The sequence below is a fragment of the Mirounga angustirostris genome, unplaced genomic scaffold (assembly GCF_029215605.1).
Source record: "Mirounga angustirostris isolate CCGP_5_RB_7025 unplaced genomic scaffold, mMirAng1.0.hap1 SCAF_8, whole genome shotgun sequence".
Lineage (NCBI taxonomy): Eukaryota > Metazoa > Chordata > Mammalia > Carnivora > Phocidae > Mirounga > Mirounga angustirostris.
In genome coordinates, this window is record NW_026991716.1 from 109,753,304 (window position 1) to 109,770,845 (window position 17,542).

The 17,542-nt window shown below is 37.0% G+C and overlaps 2 protein-coding genes across 7 annotated transcripts in view; one reads left to right on the forward strand and one right to left on the reverse strand.

Annotated features, from left to right (window-relative positions):
• RNF146 (ring finger protein 146) overlaps window positions 1–16,866 on the forward strand; it is a 34,405-nt gene extending 17,539 nt beyond the window's left edge. For all 5 annotated transcript variants that reach the window (XM_045865506.3, XM_045865507.3, XM_045865508.3 and 2 more), the window contains one exon: window positions 77–16,866. In XM_045865506.3, coding sequence (XP_045721462.1) covers window positions 77–1,157 — 1,081 coding nt within the window. In that variant the 3' untranslated portion in view covers window positions 1,158–16,866. The remainder of the gene's footprint in view (window positions 1–76) is intronic.
• Window positions 2,886–17,542, reverse strand: part of ECHDC1 (ethylmalonyl-CoA decarboxylase 1) — a 55,301-nt gene continuing 40,644 nt past the window's right edge. For both annotated transcript variants that reach the window (XM_045865504.3, XM_045865505.3), the window contains exon 6: window positions 2,886–3,832. In XM_045865504.3, coding sequence (XP_045721460.1) covers window positions 3,424–3,832 — 409 coding nt within the window. In that variant the 3' untranslated portion in view covers window positions 2,886–3,423. The remainder of the gene's footprint in view (window positions 3,833–17,542) is intronic.

The following is a 17,542-nucleotide window of genomic DNA, read 5'->3' on the forward strand; positions in this document are numbered from 1 at the left end:
TAATCTGAGTTGTTGAATTAAGATATTGGAAGAATTGAAATACAGTTTTAATATTATATGTATTTTATTTTCTTAGGATGGCTGGCTGTGGTGAAATTGATCATTCAATAAACATGCTTCCTACGAACAGGAAAGCGAATGAGTCCTGTGCGAATACTGCACCTTCTCTAACTGTCCCTGAATGTGCCATTTGTCTGCAAACATGTGTTCACCCAGTCAGTCTGCCTTGTAAGCATGTTTTCTGCTATCTATGTGTAAAGGGAGCTTCATGGCTTGGAAAGCGATGTGCCCTCTGTCGACAAGAAATTCCTGAAGATTTCCTTGACAAGCCAACCTTATTGTCACCAGAAGAACTCAAGGCTGCGAGTAGAGGAAATGGTGAATATGCATGGTATTATGAAGGAAGAAATGGGTGGTGGCAGTACGATGAGCGCACTAGTAGAGAGCTGGAAGATGCTTTTTCCAAAGGTAAAAAGAGCACTGAAATGTTAATTGCCGGGTTTCTGTATGTTGCTGATCTTGAAAATATGGTTCAGTACAGGAGAAATGAACATGGACGTCGCAGGAAGATTAAGCGGGATATAATAGATATACCAAAGAAGGGAGTAGCTGGACTTAGGCTGGACTGTGATGCTAATACTGTAAACCTCGCGCGCGAGAGCTCTGCTGACGGAGCGGACAGTGTCTCCGCACAGAGTGGAGCTTCTTCCGTTCAGCCTCTAGTGTCTTCCGTAAGGCCCCTGACATCAGTAGATGGTCAGTTAACAAGCCCTGCAACACCATCCCCTGATGCAAGCACTTCTCTGGAAGACTCTTTTGCTCATTTGCAACTCAGTGGAGACAGCATCGCTGAAAGGAGTCATAGGGGGGAAGGAGAAGAAGATCATGAGTCGCCATCTTCAGGCAGGCTACCCGCACCAGACGCGTCCATTGAAGAAACCGAATCAGACGCCAGTAGTGATGGTGAGGATGTATCTGCGCTTGTTGCACAACACTCCTTGTCCCAACAGAGACTTTTGGTTCCTAGTGCAAACCAGACAGTATCTGATCTATCAGATCGATCAGGAACTGATCGATCAGTAGCAGGGGGTGGAACAGTGGATGCTGGTGTCAGATCTAGAAGGCCTGATGGACAGTGCACAGTAACTGAAGTTTAAATTAAAAAGTCTTCAGCTTCATGCTCAAAGTTAAAATGGTTATCTGTAAATTTCTGCCCACATAACATTATACTCATCCCTGGTAGTGCATTTTTGGGAGTTGGGGTGGGAAAAGGGGGAAGACAGACCTGTAAATTAAAATGTCTAACATGTCTCTGTTGAGGGATTTATTTAATATAAGGAACTTGGCGTTAATAGTGGAGAGCTGTTTAGTAATAACCCCGTTTTCTTGATGTCTGTTTATTTTACAGTTTTTTTAAATTTGTTCAGTTCTTTTGGCCAGCGTGTGTGTATTACCTGTGCATTAACAGTCCTCATCTGACTCTTGCATTGTGTCTTATTTTTCTGCATGGATTGACGTAAAACCATTACTAAAATTTGGCACCTATGAGATGTCTTGTATTGGTATGAACAGGAAGCTTAATGTGAGAATAGATGTGAATCTGGGATTTTAAAATAGATGAATAACAACTATTAAATAGTAAATTACTGAAATGGAGATGTGAAGAAAACAGCTAATAACTCACGTTTCAGAATCTTGTCTGTAACATACTTCATGGTGTTTCCCATAGGCTTTGCTGTCTAGTCCTTGTAGTTTGAGGTTTCTCTTGATCTGCATTTTTCTTTTTGATTACAGAATTTATAATTTAATAAATACTAGAGTTTATCAAAAATAATTTGTCTGTTGTTTGAGTCTGGAAAGAGGATGGAAACATTTTGACATTTGTGGCCAAAATAAACAGGTAGCGGTTTGAACTGGTTGTATTCAGCTTAGTCACCTGCTCAGGAAAGTTTGATTTTTTTCAGAGACTATTTAAACAGAATCTACAAGCAATTGCATGGAATAAGTATGTATGGAAATCAACCTAAAGCTCGTGAGACTTAAATTTCTTACATAACTAATAGTAGAGACCATATATGTATTTAGATGTTCATTGCCAGTCTTCATTAGTGGTCTGATACTAATGAATTAAATGGGTAGGCTTATTTTAAACAGCATTAGTAGATACAAATTTACTTCACACAAAATGTAGAATCTGTGACAAAACAGGAAGTCTTGGGTTAACCTGGTAATCCAGAATTGGGATCTGAAAAATGGTAATGTGAGTTTGTCTTACTATATTTTAATTCAAAACAGTAGGATCGTGTTGAAGCATACGCAAGTTATTTTTAGTATGTTTTTCAAATGTGACTTGAATGTTACCATAGCAAATAAAAACTGTCACTACTTTGAAATTAATCTTTTATCTCTTGTTGTGATAGGTTAGAATTGGGAGTTAATTCTTTGACTTACATGTTTTTTAAAGCCTGTATTACAGAGATGATCATGAAAGTTTGAGTTGTGCATTTGTATTGTCTACTTTTAAAATATAGCTAGTTACGGAAAAGAAAGGTTAGCTACTTTAACATATGCAAATGTTACAGGATGCTTCATGAGTCCCTCTGACATCTTAGGAAGTTTTGATGTAAAGTTAAATTTTATTACTATGTAAACAGTAGTAAAGTAGTACTTACTACTAGTTTGGAAATCCCAGGGCACATACATAATGGCCAATTTTGTAGAGTCAGTAGACTTTCCACATGATGTCTATTGTTTAGTAGAGAGTAAAGAAAACTATTAAAATATCAAATAAGACCAAATTTGTAGGAGGGTAAGGTGGGAAGCATTTTTATTCAAAAGAACCATAAAAAAAATAAAGGAGGAATAAAAGAAGAGCCATTCACCAATTCTTTTTTAAAGATTTTTTATTTTTCATTTATTTTTAAGTAATCTCTACATCCAGTGTGAGGCTTGAACTCACAACCCCAAGATCAAGAATCACATGCTCCATACCAACTGACCCAGCCAGGCGCCCCCTCCCCAAATCTACCCCCCAGCTGCTTAGAGCAGAAGAAAATGACTGATCATATAGCTTTTCTTATCTTGTCCGTGACCCCTCTCCATTTTTGTTCTTTAGTGCAAGTTTCATTAAGTTATTTTTGTAAATTATTTCCAGGTAGGACAACAACCCAGGAATAGGTTTTGTGGAAAGGTTTTTCCTTTTAAAAATTGGGGTTGGTTATAGGGTAAGAACTACTGTGGGGATTGATAACTTTTAAGCCAAAAGTGTTACATATTTTAGCTAAATGTTTCAGATTACTTGATGAGTTCAGCTATTCAAAAAACGATTAAAAACAAATACTAGTGTAGCCTTCAAAGTAATTCTGGCATTTAACTTTTATAAAGGTTAATCATTGGAGTTTTACACATTGTATTTTTTTAAAACTATTTATTAAATTTTCCTTTCCTAGCAATAGCCTCTTTATTTGCAGGCCCACCCCAAACTGTTCCTACAAGATCTTTTTCAGTCTGTAATGCTTCCTCTAAACAAAGCTCTTTGCCTGAAGAAACAGATCTTTTCAAAGCTCTAATTACTTCCGGTGGCCCTCTGATAAACTGCTTTAGCCACTCTTGTGCCTCTCCCAGACATGCAGTTTCATCTGAAGACTGCAAGACCTCTTCAACCATTCCTATGTTTAAAGCTTTTTTTGAATCCAGTTTGAGGGCCCCACTTAACACTTTGAGAGCCTGCCTACTGCCAATGATTTCAACTAGTCGGGCAGCACCGCCCCAGCTTGGTATTATACCCATCTCTTTGTGGACAAATCTGATCTCACTTTCTGCAGTCATTAATCTGCAAAAGAGAAAAGAAAAAACTTCATCTTAACTAAGTATATGTGCTTTAGTCATAAAGTACTACTCATTATCTAATCTGAAATCTCCATAGATCTTTATAGGTAGATTTGTTACATTAAAACCTGAAAGTTCAAAGAATCTGGCTAAGTATACAATTCAGTTTACTACACAGTCCTTAATATTTGCCTTTGAAAACAATATCAGCATTTTTATTGTGCTTGTTTATCCTTTGCTTTGGCAAGTAAGAATTTAGTTTTTATTTTATGTTTATTTCTAGAAGCCCAAATTATCTTTCTAAAGTGAGTAGTGGCCTAATTAGAAAATCTGGATTGAGTGGAAATACGGGAGTAGGAAATGTTAGGGTCATACTGTAGAAAAAAAAAATGCATAATAAAGTTAAAGTCAATAGTTGTCAGGAAAAAATTGGTTCTTAACCCAGCATCTATACAGTCTTCAAGCAAGTATTTACTAAGCTCTACGTATGCCAGCTTGTCTAGATGTGGGACTACAGGAATGACCAAAATAAAACCCTGAGCTCAGTTGACATTCCTGATAGGAGAAAAAGACACTGAACAATATAGGACCAGTGGTGAGAAGTGCTATAGAAAAAAGGGGGGGGGGTGTGCCTGGGTGGCTCAGTCGTTAAGCGTCTGCCTTCGGCTCAGGTCATGATCCCAGGGTCCTGGGATCGAGTCCCACATCGGGCTCCCTGCTCGGCAGGAAGCCTGCTTCTCCCTCTCCCACTCCCCCTGCTTGTGTTCCCTCTCTCGCTGTCTCTGTCAAATAAATAAATAAAATCTTTAAAAAAAAAAAAGAAAAGGGGCGCCTGGGTGGCTCAGTTGGTTAAGCGACTGCCTTCGGCTCAGGTCATGATCCTGGAGTCCCGGGATCGAGTCCCGCATCGGGCTCCCTGCTCTGCAGGGAGTCTGCTCCTCCCTCTGACCCTCCCCCCTCTCATGTGCTCTCTCTCTCATTCTCTCTCTCTCAAATAAATAAATAAATAATCTTTAAAGAAAAAAAAGAAAATGGGGCAAGGGACTAGAGAATGAGGAGATGTGTGTTGGGGGTATTAACTAATGTTAACTAGTCCTCAGAACTAGCATATGAGGAGGTATAATTCGCCATTTTACAGAGGGAAACTGAAGCCACAGAGACTAACTAAATCGCTCACTCAAGGCCATGCCACTATGGCAGAGCCAGAACTTAAACCCAGGAAGGTTAGCTTCTTATGCGTGCTCCCCTCACGGTACACCTAACAGCGAGACTAGGACGGAAACTGGGATGCCATTAAGAAAGCGGACAGTGGCGTGGGTTGGACTAACAATAATGATTGCCTATAGCAGGGATGCATTTTTCCAAAGCAAGGTTTTTATGAGTAGGGTGATTAAGAAGCAAAGTGGAACAAGAAAGGGGAGTGTTAACATAAATCAGTGGACATAGTAAAAGGCTTCACATTTGCCAGTTAAATATCCATTACACCATTAACAGAATGCACAAAGCTATCCTGTGTAGGAAATACTGCCTATGAATTTTATTTTGACTGCATGAGCTTTCACTGTTAAAACCTCTAATTTGGAACAAAGGTCATGTCTGCATTTTAATTTTTTTAAGAAAAAATGTAGCTGTCAAACTACTCACTGTGCAAAAGAAGGCCTTATGTTAGTTCTGCTTTCCAAAGTGTAAATGCTCAGCTGCAGGTGTTTTGGTTCTATTAGCACCAAGAACAACAGACTCTTAGTCTTTGACTCTTTAATCAGGAAAAATATTCCAGTAAATTCTCACAAAAGCCTATTTATTAACCCACTGGGAAAGAGAACTTTCTCTTCACAGCTGTGAACTCCTACAAGGGAAAATCTGCCTCAATTATGAACAATTGCTTTTAGAGGCAAATAGCCATGAAAACAGTAGTTTTCAATAAATTTAAGTGGGAAGGAAGAAAGAACAAATCTCCTAAGAATCGAATCTAGCCCAAAATTGTGAGAGGAGTACTGCCTTGTTATAACAAACAGAAAACAATGTCAAAAATTAAAGTGGAATAGAAATTACAGAAATGTCCAATAGTCTTGGAGATAGGAATACCGTTAATACTGAAAACAATTCTATAAAACTTTTCACAGCATAAATTGAGTGTGTCACAGTCCTAAATTATATCCTAGAATTGACAGCTGATGTTGGCTCAGAGCTATGCCTACAACACAGAAAAGGATATGTCAGAAATACATTCACTTAGAATCTGCTGAACATTTAAAAGCTGGTTAACGCCCAAGATGTGGGGACAGTGTAGATGAGCTTATGACAACAAAAGTTATTATCTATGTAAGCACACTGATACTTGGAATTCTCTGCTTCTAGAGAAGAATATTTCTATACCATGTATTTTTTTTCCTCTGCCATATTTTACAAGGTCAAGTATGCTTTTTGGAATCATCTTTTACAACTCTAACAAATCTTGAGGAAATCTTTGTAAAAACTACCTGTTGTGATCAAACTCTGACATCCATTTTTTACATATCATCCCTAGGGTGTGTTTGTGTACTGATACACATTTAATATACATTAGCAAATACTACCGAAAAATTAATGACAAAAGAACACAAGGTAGTTTACTCTAACAATGAGAGAAATATGGAACATTCAGATGGTAACCTTTCACAAAACTCTATTAATCTAAAAATTAAAATTTAAATATAAAATTTTAAATGTTGATAACCATAATCTACAAAGAAAATGTCCAATATCCAAAAATAGAAACAGCTTCCTGATAGACCTTCCAGGATTACACACTAATTACTTCTAGAATTTAGATGCAAGTGTACCACCTGTAATGTAATTTACTGCAAGTGATTATACAGAAAACTGGAAGACCTAAATCTTAAAATTCTGAAGATTTAACAGCAAACTCAATTTATAAAATATTAAACTCCCTTATTTTGACAAGTAAAAGAATTACAAGTATCTTCTCCTTATCAGTGTAATTATTATTGGCAATGTTTGAAATCTGTGACACCTTGGTAGAGATGAGGGGGATGAGGAAATTAATCAAATATTGATACACTCCTCATTACTGTGTGGATGCAACAGTAAACTACCCGTAGTAAGAGAAAGTATCACCTTCGACAGGTGTTGCAAAGTCAGTGATGATACCTCAAAGGACTGTTCGGTGTGCTAGTACTTTCTAATAAGTTAGCTATAAGTTGCAGGTCTTTGAACAAATGTATTCAAGAAAAACTTTTTAAAGATTTTAAATATTAGAGCATGCTCATGCAAGCGGGGGGAGGGGCAGAGGGAGAGAGAGAGAGAGAGAATCTCAAGCGGACTCCCTGATGAGCGTGGAGCCTGAGGCCGGACTTGATCTTACAACCTGGGGATCATGACCTGAGCCGAAACCAAGAGTCGGACCCTCAACCGACTGAGCCACTGAGGCGCCCCCGAGAAAAACAATTTTAAAACAATTATCATGTTTTGCTTAAAAAGGAAATATTTTAGTAAAAGTTAGAAAAGGTTTTTTGGGGTGGCTCAGTCGTTAGGCGTCTGTCTGCCTTCGGCTCAGGTCATGATCCCAGGGTCCTGGGATCGAGCCCCGCATCGGGCTCCCTGCTTGGCGGGAAGCCTGCTTCTCCCTCTCCCACTCCCCCTGCTTGTGTTCCCTCTCTCGCTGTGTCTCTCTCTGTCAAACAAAATCTTAAAAAAAAAAAAAACCAGGTTTTAAAAATTTTTTATTTTTAAGTAAAAGTACTTTTAGTGAACTCGGTTAATAAAGAATTGAGAAACCAATAATTATGTCGGGAGACATATTGTAAATAAGACAGACTTGAACCGGACTGCCTGGCTCTGCCGCTGGACTGGCTGCGCACCACACCCAGGAAAACACAGCAAAGAAAAAGACACACGGTATAAAGGGGATGAGGAAGATTCAACTACTTAACGTCCCTGGGCTTCAGTATGCTTGTTTATAAAATAGATGTAATAGCACTACAAAATAGATGTAATAGTATAGCACCACAGAACTATGAATATTAAATGAGTTAAAATACGAAAGGTGCTTAGAATATATTTGCCACAATTTGTTTAAGTAGAAGGAATCTTAGAGGGTTGCATCTGTGTATGTTTAAGAAAAAAAAGTCTGTGATCTCTGCCTCAGCCACATCCACAGTAGAGCACAGTATTATACTTTTATTCGGAATATGAAAGTTGTATACATTTTGTAGCCTCACAGTGCCTGACACGCATTAAACTATGTATACTAGCTTGTATGAAGTTGGTTGTATTGATAGGTGGGTCACTACAAGTAACAGTGGTGTTTCTGCTAGAAAAGTAGCATAAACAAAAGATCCCAAGTTGATTAAAAAAAAAAATAGACATATATCTAAGATTAACTTAAGGAATATTGTGTAATATAAGTACAAGCATAAATATTTTTAAATTTTAAAGAAAGCATTCATGTTACAAATTAAGTAATACACTGTCATAAACCTAAAGTTTGGAATCATTGATTTAAATAAATTTTAGTCTATGGCCAGAAACTGCTAGTCCTTTTACAGTACATGTTAAGAGCCAAAGATGACAAGACGACAAAACAAATTGTGGTGACATGAGGAAATACGTTATATAAAAAGTATATAATTAGCAAGAGCACCTCTGATCACAAACAATGCTTTTAAATCATGCTCGAACATCAGCACTGACTTGTTTGCACATGTACTTTCCTGGCACCTTCTCCCTGCTTTCTACCTGACATCGCACCCCACGACAAATTATGAAAAAGAGAAGGCAAGAACCGACAGATTCTCTCCATAACCTCCCCATAATCTACTCTGAGAGTAGATTTCCTATTCTTAAGTGATTGGCCTCATGAGGCTCCATTTATTCTATACAGAGACTGCCCGAGTAAGGAAGTAGATGGTTGAATGAGTGAACTTTTGTATTCGTGTATGGAAGGGGGTGATGGTAGAATGAGGGAAGAGCAGATGGGAAAATGTTTTGGGATATCAACTCTGATTTTAATATTCAGTTAGTAAGTCTGCTCAGAGGTGAATTTTCTTGATATTAGAGGATCTAAAGTAAGAATTTCCACATAATATGGTGGTAACTGCAAAACAAGCCAACATAGGCAATGTGATTGCTTTCCTGAGGTGGACATCTCATATTCAGAGAACAGGCACTACCATATCAGAAATGAAATTTGCTTTTTAATTACTCTGAGATCTGGGATGTGTGTGTGTGTGTCTGTGTGTGCACACACAAGCATGCACATTTGTCTGTGCAAGTGTATGTTTTATATATAGATAGTCTGCATTTTATTTATAAATAAAGTTCATATTTTAAGAAAAGGGCTACCGACAGTAGCTCCCTTGGGATAAGCATGCTTACAGCTCCCTTTCTTTGCAATATACCTTGGACTAATGGGTAGCAGCTGGAAACGCTAATACCTGGGGCTAAAGGTTATTATTTAGATTCAGGAAAACAGGGTTAAAGAATGGAAACAAATTAGACAGGCAGGCTCTAAATTGCATAGTTGAGAATTTTATTTCATATGGCTGATGGGAGGAATAAAAATGTGTTTTTCACCCTGTGTATAAAGAGCTAAATCCTTGATCTTCCAAAGAAAAACAGGAAAAGAAAATGCAAACAATTCACACACACACACACACACACACACACACACACACACACACCCCCAATGAACATGAAAATTTATACATTACCAAAAACCTTAAAAATACAAATTAAAATTTAATTTTTGGTTATCAAAATTAGAAAAGCGGCTTTAAAAGATTATACTCATTAAAAGACAGGATGCTATCAAATAGATACCCATCTACTGCTGGTATATATAAAGTGGCAGAATCTTTCCTGAAGGATAACTTGGCATTATGTATGAAAAACTTTGAACATTTTCATATCCTTTGATTAAGTACTTGAACTACTTACAAGATTTATTCTAAAGAAATAATCGGAAATGTAGTAAAGTCTTATATAAGGTAGTTATCACAGCATTAATCGTAATAGAGAAAAACTGGAAACAACCAAAGGAGGATACTTTAGTACATCCATACTGATGGAATATTTTATGCTTATTAAATTCATGTTTTCCAGTATATTTAAATATACTGCAAGACTGCTTTCCTTTCTGGGATCTCTAGAGATCAATCCACTTCCAAACTTTTTCAGATTGTTGGCAGAATTAAGTTCCATGCGATTTTACAACTGAGGTCCCTGTTTCTGTGCTGGCTTTCAACTGGGGGGTTGTTATCTTCTAAAGGCCACCTGCATTCCTTAGTTTGAGGTCCCTTTCTCCATCCTGGAAGCCTCACGCCTCTAATCTCTCTCACTTCCCATTCTGCCTCATGTCTTTATTTCTTAAAGGCTCAGGTGATTAGATTGGGTCCACCCAGATAATCCAGGCTGATCTCCCCGTTTTCAACTTCAGAACCTTAATTACACTGGCAAGGTCCCTTTTGCCAAAAGTTAATACAGTTGACCCTTGAACAACATGGGCGTTAGGGGCACTGACCCCATGCATAGGGGGTTCCCCCCAACATAGTCGATTAACACATATTTTGTATATATTATATACTATATTTTTACAAAAAAGTAAGCTAGAGACAAGAAAATATTTAGAAAACCGTAAGGAAGAGTAAGTACATTTACAGTACTGTAAAAAATCTGGGGTAAGTAGACCCATGTAGTATAAACCTGTGCTGTTCCAGGGTCAACTTATAACAAGTTCTGAGGAAGAACAGAATGTGAGCAGACGTCTTTGGGGGGCCATTGTTCTGTCTACCAGATCACCTAAAAGCACAATGGAAGTACCTCGGCTTGATTTTCCTTTCATTCCACTGTGCTGTCAATTTTCCTGCACTACAGCAGCCAGCTCCCCCTACCACCATCACCCCTTTCACCTTTCACCTTCTAGGTAACTCCTGGCTAACTTACTCAAGGATTCTTTTTGTTCTATTGTTTTAGTTGTTAGTAAGTAAAGACTTCATGGGGAAAACAATCTCCATTAGGAAGAAAAAATGAGTATTTGCTGGAACGATAGCATTATTACTCTTAGGTGAATGTTAAAAGCACTCTTAACACCTGTTGAGGAATCCAGATTTCGTCAAGTGTAGACCCTAAACCTGCCTAGTTCCAGAACCCCAAGCAAGACAGAATATAAAGGCATGACTGGTCCCTTGCTGTGCTGTTACTTTTAAGAATAACACGGGTATAGAAATCTAATTAAGGCCTGACTGAATGTGAAAAAAGGTATGTATCATAGTTGGTGGAATTAATGTATTCTGCTAAGAACTTTCCTAATTACAAAATATTTCAAATACACAGAAAATAACATACTCACATACCCACTACCCAGATTTTACAAATGTTAATATTTTGCCACATTTATTTCTGAACTCTATTCTCATCCCTTTTCCTTCCCTTCCTGACTTCTTTCTCTCTCCAGTGGCAGCTAATATCCTGAAGTTAGTGAGAATCATTTCCATGCATGATTTAACTTTTAATAAATATTCTATAATCAAATAGTAAACTTCTGCATGAAGTAATAATATTTCAGTTTTACGTCCAGTATCACAAAAGACAGTGTACCCTGACTGCCAACACTGGTCTTAAATTGTTCAATATTTGGCAGGTAATTTCTATATTGAAAATGAATTCATCAGACTATCATAGTATGATGACATGAACCATTAAGATAATTCAATTAACCCTATCTACTCTGATTTATCACTTCCACTGTTGAAGGACCTTTAGGGTTATTTCCTGGTTTTGGCTATTATGAATGGTGCCACTATGAACATTCTAGGACCTGTTTGTAGATGAACATCTGTATGCATTTCTATTGGATTTATACTATATTAGGGTTTTTTTTAATTAATTAAATTCAATTTAGTTAACATATAATGTGTTATTAGTTTCAGGGGTAGAATTTAGTGATTCATCTGTTGCATATAACACTCAGTGTGCATTACATCAAGTGCTCTCAATGCCCATCACCCAATTACCCCAAATTACCCAATCTGCATACACCCCTCCCCTTTAGCAACCCTCAGTTTTTTTCCTAGAGCTAAGAGTCTCTTATAATTTGCCTCCCTCTTTGTTTTTATCTTATTTTATTTTTCCTTCCCTTCCCCTATGTTCATCTGTTTTGTTTCTTAAATTCCACATATGAGTGAAATCATATGGTATTTGTCTTTCTTGGACTGACTTATTTTGCTTAGCATAATATCCTCTAGTTCCATCCACGTCATTGCAAATGGTAAGATTTCATTCTTTTTGATGGTTCGGTAATATTCCATTATATATATGATATATATATGAGATATATATATATGTATATACATACACACACATATACATACCACCTCCCACATCTTCTTTATCCATTCATCTGTTGATGGACATCCGGGCTCTTTCCATGTTTTGGCTATTGTGGACATTACTCCTCTAAACACTGGGGTGCATCTGCCCCTTCAAATCACTTTGTGTATCCCTTGGAGAAATACCAAGTAATACAATTGCTGGGTCGCAGGGTAGTTCTACTTTTAACATTTTGAGGAACCTCCATAATGTTTTCTAGAGTGGCTGCACAGCTTGCATTCCCACCAACAGTGCAAGAGAAGGTTTCCCTTTCTCTGCAACCTCACTAACACCTGTTGTTTCCTGACTTGTTAATTTTAGCCATTATGACTGTTGTGAGATGATATCTCATTGTGGTTTTGATTTGTATTTCCCTGATGCCAAGTGATGTGGAGCATTTTTTCTTATGTCTGTTGGCCAGTTGGATGTCTTCTTTGCAGAAATGTCTGTTCATGTCTTCTGCCCATTTCTTGACTGGATTTTTTGGTTTTTGGGTGTGGGGTTTGATAAGTTCTTTACAGATCTTGGATACTAGCCCTTTAACTAATGTGTCATTTGCGAATATCTTCTCCCATTCCTTATAGTTTTATTGTTTCCTTTGCTGTGCAAAAGCTTTTTATCCTGATGAAGTCCCAATAGTTCATTTTTGCTTTTGTTTCCCTTACCTTTGGAGACGTGTCTAGCAAGAAGTTGCTGCAGCTGAGGTCAAAGAGGTTGCTGTCTGTGTTCTCCTCAAGGATTTTGATGGATTCCTGTCTCACATTTAGGTCTTTCATCCATTTTGAATTTATTTTTGTGTATGGTCTAAGAAAGTGGTCCAGTTTCATTCTTCTGCATGTGACTGTCCAATTTTCCCAATACCATTTGTTGAAGAGACTGTCCTTTTCCCATTGGATATCCTTTCCTGCTTTTCAAAGATTAGTTAACCATAGAGCTGAGGGTCCATTTCTGGGTTCTCTATTCTGTTCCATTGATCTATGTGTCTGTTTTTGTGCCAGTACGATACTGTCTTGATGAATACAGTCTGAAGTCCAGAACTGTGATGCCTCCTGCTTTCTAGTACAGTTTTTTGTAGGTTACAAGGTCCAACAAAAGACTCACTAGTTTAAAATCAAGATTTCAGTAGGGCTGCATTCCTTTCTGGAAGCTCCAGGGGAGAGTCCATTTCCCTACCTTTTCCAGTTTCTAAAGCCTGACCACAATTCTTGGCCCATGGCCACACTCCTCCATCTTCAAAGCCTGCACTGATGGGTTACATTCTTCTCATACTCATCAATTCTGATCTTGCTTCTATCACTAACCCTCCTTTTCTGACTCTGAACTTTTCAGTGTCCCTTTATAGCATTTTAGGACCCTTGTGCTTACACTGGGTCTACCCACCAGGATAATCCCCCTGTTCTAAAGTCAGCTGAGTAGCAACCTTACATCCATATGCAACCTAATTCCCCCTTGCCATATAACGTAACATGTTCACAGGTTCTAGGGCTTGGAAGGCCATTTTCTGTCAACCACAGACACATAGGAATAGAATTACTGTGTCTTAGGGTATGTGACATTCTACGTTAGTAGATACTGGGCATTTTCCACTGTACCAACTTACACGCCCATTAGTACTTTCTGAAAGCTGCAGTTGCTTCACACCCTTGCTAAAACTTGATATATTCTATCTTTTTCATCTTAGCTTTTCTTGTGGGAGTGTAATAAAAAGGTGTGATTTTAATTCCCATTTCCTTAATGGCTAATGAAATTCAGTGCTTTTTAACTTTTTTTTTTGGCCATTCAGATATCCTCTGAAAAGTTAGTTTTCTGCCCCTTTATTTTAACTGGGTTGTCTGTCTTATCACTTTGAAGGAGTTCTTTATATATTCTAACTATGTCTTTCGTCGGATATAAATATTGAGATAATCTTCTCTCCCTCCGCAAGTTGAATTTTCATTCTTTTAGTTATGTTTTTGATAGAAGTTATTAATGTTAATATAGTCTAATTTATCAATCTTTTTCTTTATGGTTAGTGATTATTGTGTCCTGTTTTAGAAATCTTTGACTATTTTAAGACCACAAAGATATTCTCCTGTTTTCTTTCAGACAGCTTCACTGTTTTACCTTTCACTTTTATATCTGCAATTCATCTTGAATGGATTTTACACATTTACATACACTTACTAAAGAGCCCATTCTTTCCTAATGCACTAACAGTGTCACATTTGTCTTAGATTAAATAACCATATATTTTGGATCTGTTTCTCAACTCTACTGGTCAGTTTTTCTACCCTTGTATGTATAAAAATCATCTGTTTAAATTAGTTTTATAACAGGTTTGCTATCTGGTAGTATAAGCCTTCTAACTTTGTTCTTTGTGACCTCCTTAGTTCTTGGTACTCTGCATTTCCATATGAATTTTGAGACTGTTCACACACACACACACACACACACACCCCAACTTGCTGTGATTTTCATTGGCACTACCTTGACTCTGGATTATTCTGGGGAAGAGGTCAATCTTTACAATATTGAGTCTTTTATTCCATGGACATGGTATATTTCTATTTCACCATTTACTTAGGCATTCTTTAATTTCTCTCAGTATTGTTTTCCAGCTTTCAATGTAAAATTCTGACATGCCTTTTGATTTGTTCCTAGGTGTTAGGTTTTTTTTTTCCGAATGCTACTCTGAATGGTATTGTTTTTTAAATTTTGTTATTTATTTGTTTGCTGCTGGCATATAGAAATGCTATTGTCTTTTATTAACCTCGCAGCCAGCAAACTTACAAAATTCACTTATTAATTCTAAAAGATTAGCTATGTATATTCTTTTGGATCACAATGATGTCATATGTGAATAATAAGATTTCTTATAATCCAATCCTTGTAACTTCTTTAATCTTGCCTTACTGAACTGTCTAGGATATCTAGTATAATTATGACCAGAAGTGGTGATAGTACTCTCCTTGTTCCTGATGTCAGAGGGAAAGCTTTCACTATTTTTATCATTATGAGATGTTTGCTGTAGGACTTTTGTAAATGTTCTTTATTAGACTAAGAAAGTTCCTTCCTAATGTCTTAAGAGTTTCTATCACGAATGGATGTTGAATTTTGTCAAACGCTTTTTCTGCGTCTATCAGCTTGTAATGATCTGTCTCCCTTTTTTGTTAATATAGTATATTACACTAATTGGTTTTCTAATGTTAAACCAACCTTGAATTTCTGGAATAAGCCCCTCGTAAGTCATGACATCTTATCATTAGATTAAATTTGTTAATATTTTGTTAAGGATTTTTACATTTATGTTTATGGGACTGGTCTATAATTTGCTTTCTTAAAATGTCATTTCTAGATTCTGGAATAAACATTATACTCATTAAAAGAGCTGGGAAGTATAACTTCCTTTTCTATTCAATAAAAGTGTATGTAAGATTGATGTTATTTCTTTCTTAAATGCTTGGAAAACTTCACCGATAAATCTGCTAAGTTTTAAAAACTAAAATTTCAAGGGTTGGTCTAGAAGATTGCTGCCAATTGATTCCTAATCTTTACACACATCCTCTCCCAAATTACAAAATTAACAAGGGGTGAAAGCAAGCCACACCAACAGGATTACTCAGAGACAGAGAATACTGCATCCTTGAAATTATCTTTAAGTACAGAAATAAACACCAAATTAAAAAATGATTTCCTGCTGCTGTTGCAAGCCAATGGGCACAAAGTGATAATGAGGAGGTTTAACACATCCATGTAAAACTGGATAGGGAATGGAAGACTTTGAGGAAGTACAGTTAAAATCCATGTAAAACAGGACAGGGAAATGAAGACTTTGAGGAGGTACAGTTAAAATCACCCCCAGAATGAGAAAATCTAACACTATGTTCTAAAAAATTGAGTACAATTTGGGGATTTGGTAGTTCACAGCATGGGCTATAGAAAAGGAGCTTGAAAATGAATAAGGCTAAAATTGATAGTTTGAATAAGCACAGCTTCTGAAAAAAGACCCAGATAAGTAGAGAAGGGGTGATTCCCTCTGAGAAATAAAAGAAAAAACTAGAGGGGAAGAATAAGGATTCTGTAGAAACAAAAGAGATACAAGCCATGCTAGCTCCTCTCCCATTTCCTAATGCATCCATTCAAAACTAAACTGTGAGAAGTTGACACTCTCAAATTAGGAATTCTAGCCACAAAATACTCAGAAATAGAAAATATCAAGCTAATTCTATAAAAAGCTACTGTAAGAATAAAGCAGAATATGTAAATTCAAACATTTCTGCTGATGAAAAGCACCTCCCTCCCCATGTAAAACCATGAAATAGAAGAAAAACTGGTAGTGACCACTCCAAAATGCACTCAATATCTTTAAATAGCATAATTTATATGAAAAAGAAAAATACTGAATCAGAAATTTAAATGCTTTTTTCTGAGACAGAGAGCACGCTGGTGTGAGAGCGGTGGGGGGGGGCAGAGGGGGAGGGAATCTTAAGTAGGCCCCATGCCCAGCACAGAGCCCCATGAGGGGCTCAATCCCACAACCCTGAGATCATGACCTGAGCGGAAATCAAAAGTCGGATACTTAAACGACTGAGCCACCCAGGTGCCCCTTGAATCAGAAATTTAAAAATCAGGAGTAGAAATCATCCCCCCACACAGCAAAAAAAAAAAAAACCACAGGGGCTGGGAGATAAAGTGAATGAGAGTTGACTGAACACAAGAAAGAAATAGAAGAAAAAGACGAGAATAGGTTTAAATAAAAATTAAATATAGGGCACTGAAGAAAAGTAGGAAAACAACCGAGAGAATGAGAATTGGTTAAAAAAAAAAGAAAAAGGAGTTAGAGAAATAAGCAAATAAGTAATATATGAATAACTGGAACTGAAACAACAAATACTGAGAGTTCATTGGGTACCCGGGAAAAGTGACTCTAAAGAATCAACTCTGAGACATATCCTAGTAAAATACTAGACTTTACAGATAGAGAAAACTCAGGGCCTCCAAGCAAAAAACAAAAACAATAAAGAACTTATAAGGGCAAAATAATTATAATGCCAGTGGACTTATCAAAAGCAAAAAGGTACCAGACCCAGATGGTTTCACAGGGTTTACCAAGTCTTTACACATGTAGTTCTGATGTCATATAGATTGTTTCTGAGATAGAAAATGAAGGAAACACCCCAATTTTTTTAGTGAAGTATAACAATGATACCTAAATCTGCTATATATAACACAAAAAATAAAATTAGAACAATTTATTTATGTATACTGTAGTGGACAGTCTTCAAGATGACCCCTAGTGATCATTGCCCCCTGGTGTTTACATCCTTGTACATGTGATCTTTTCCCCTTGATTATGGACTGGACCTAG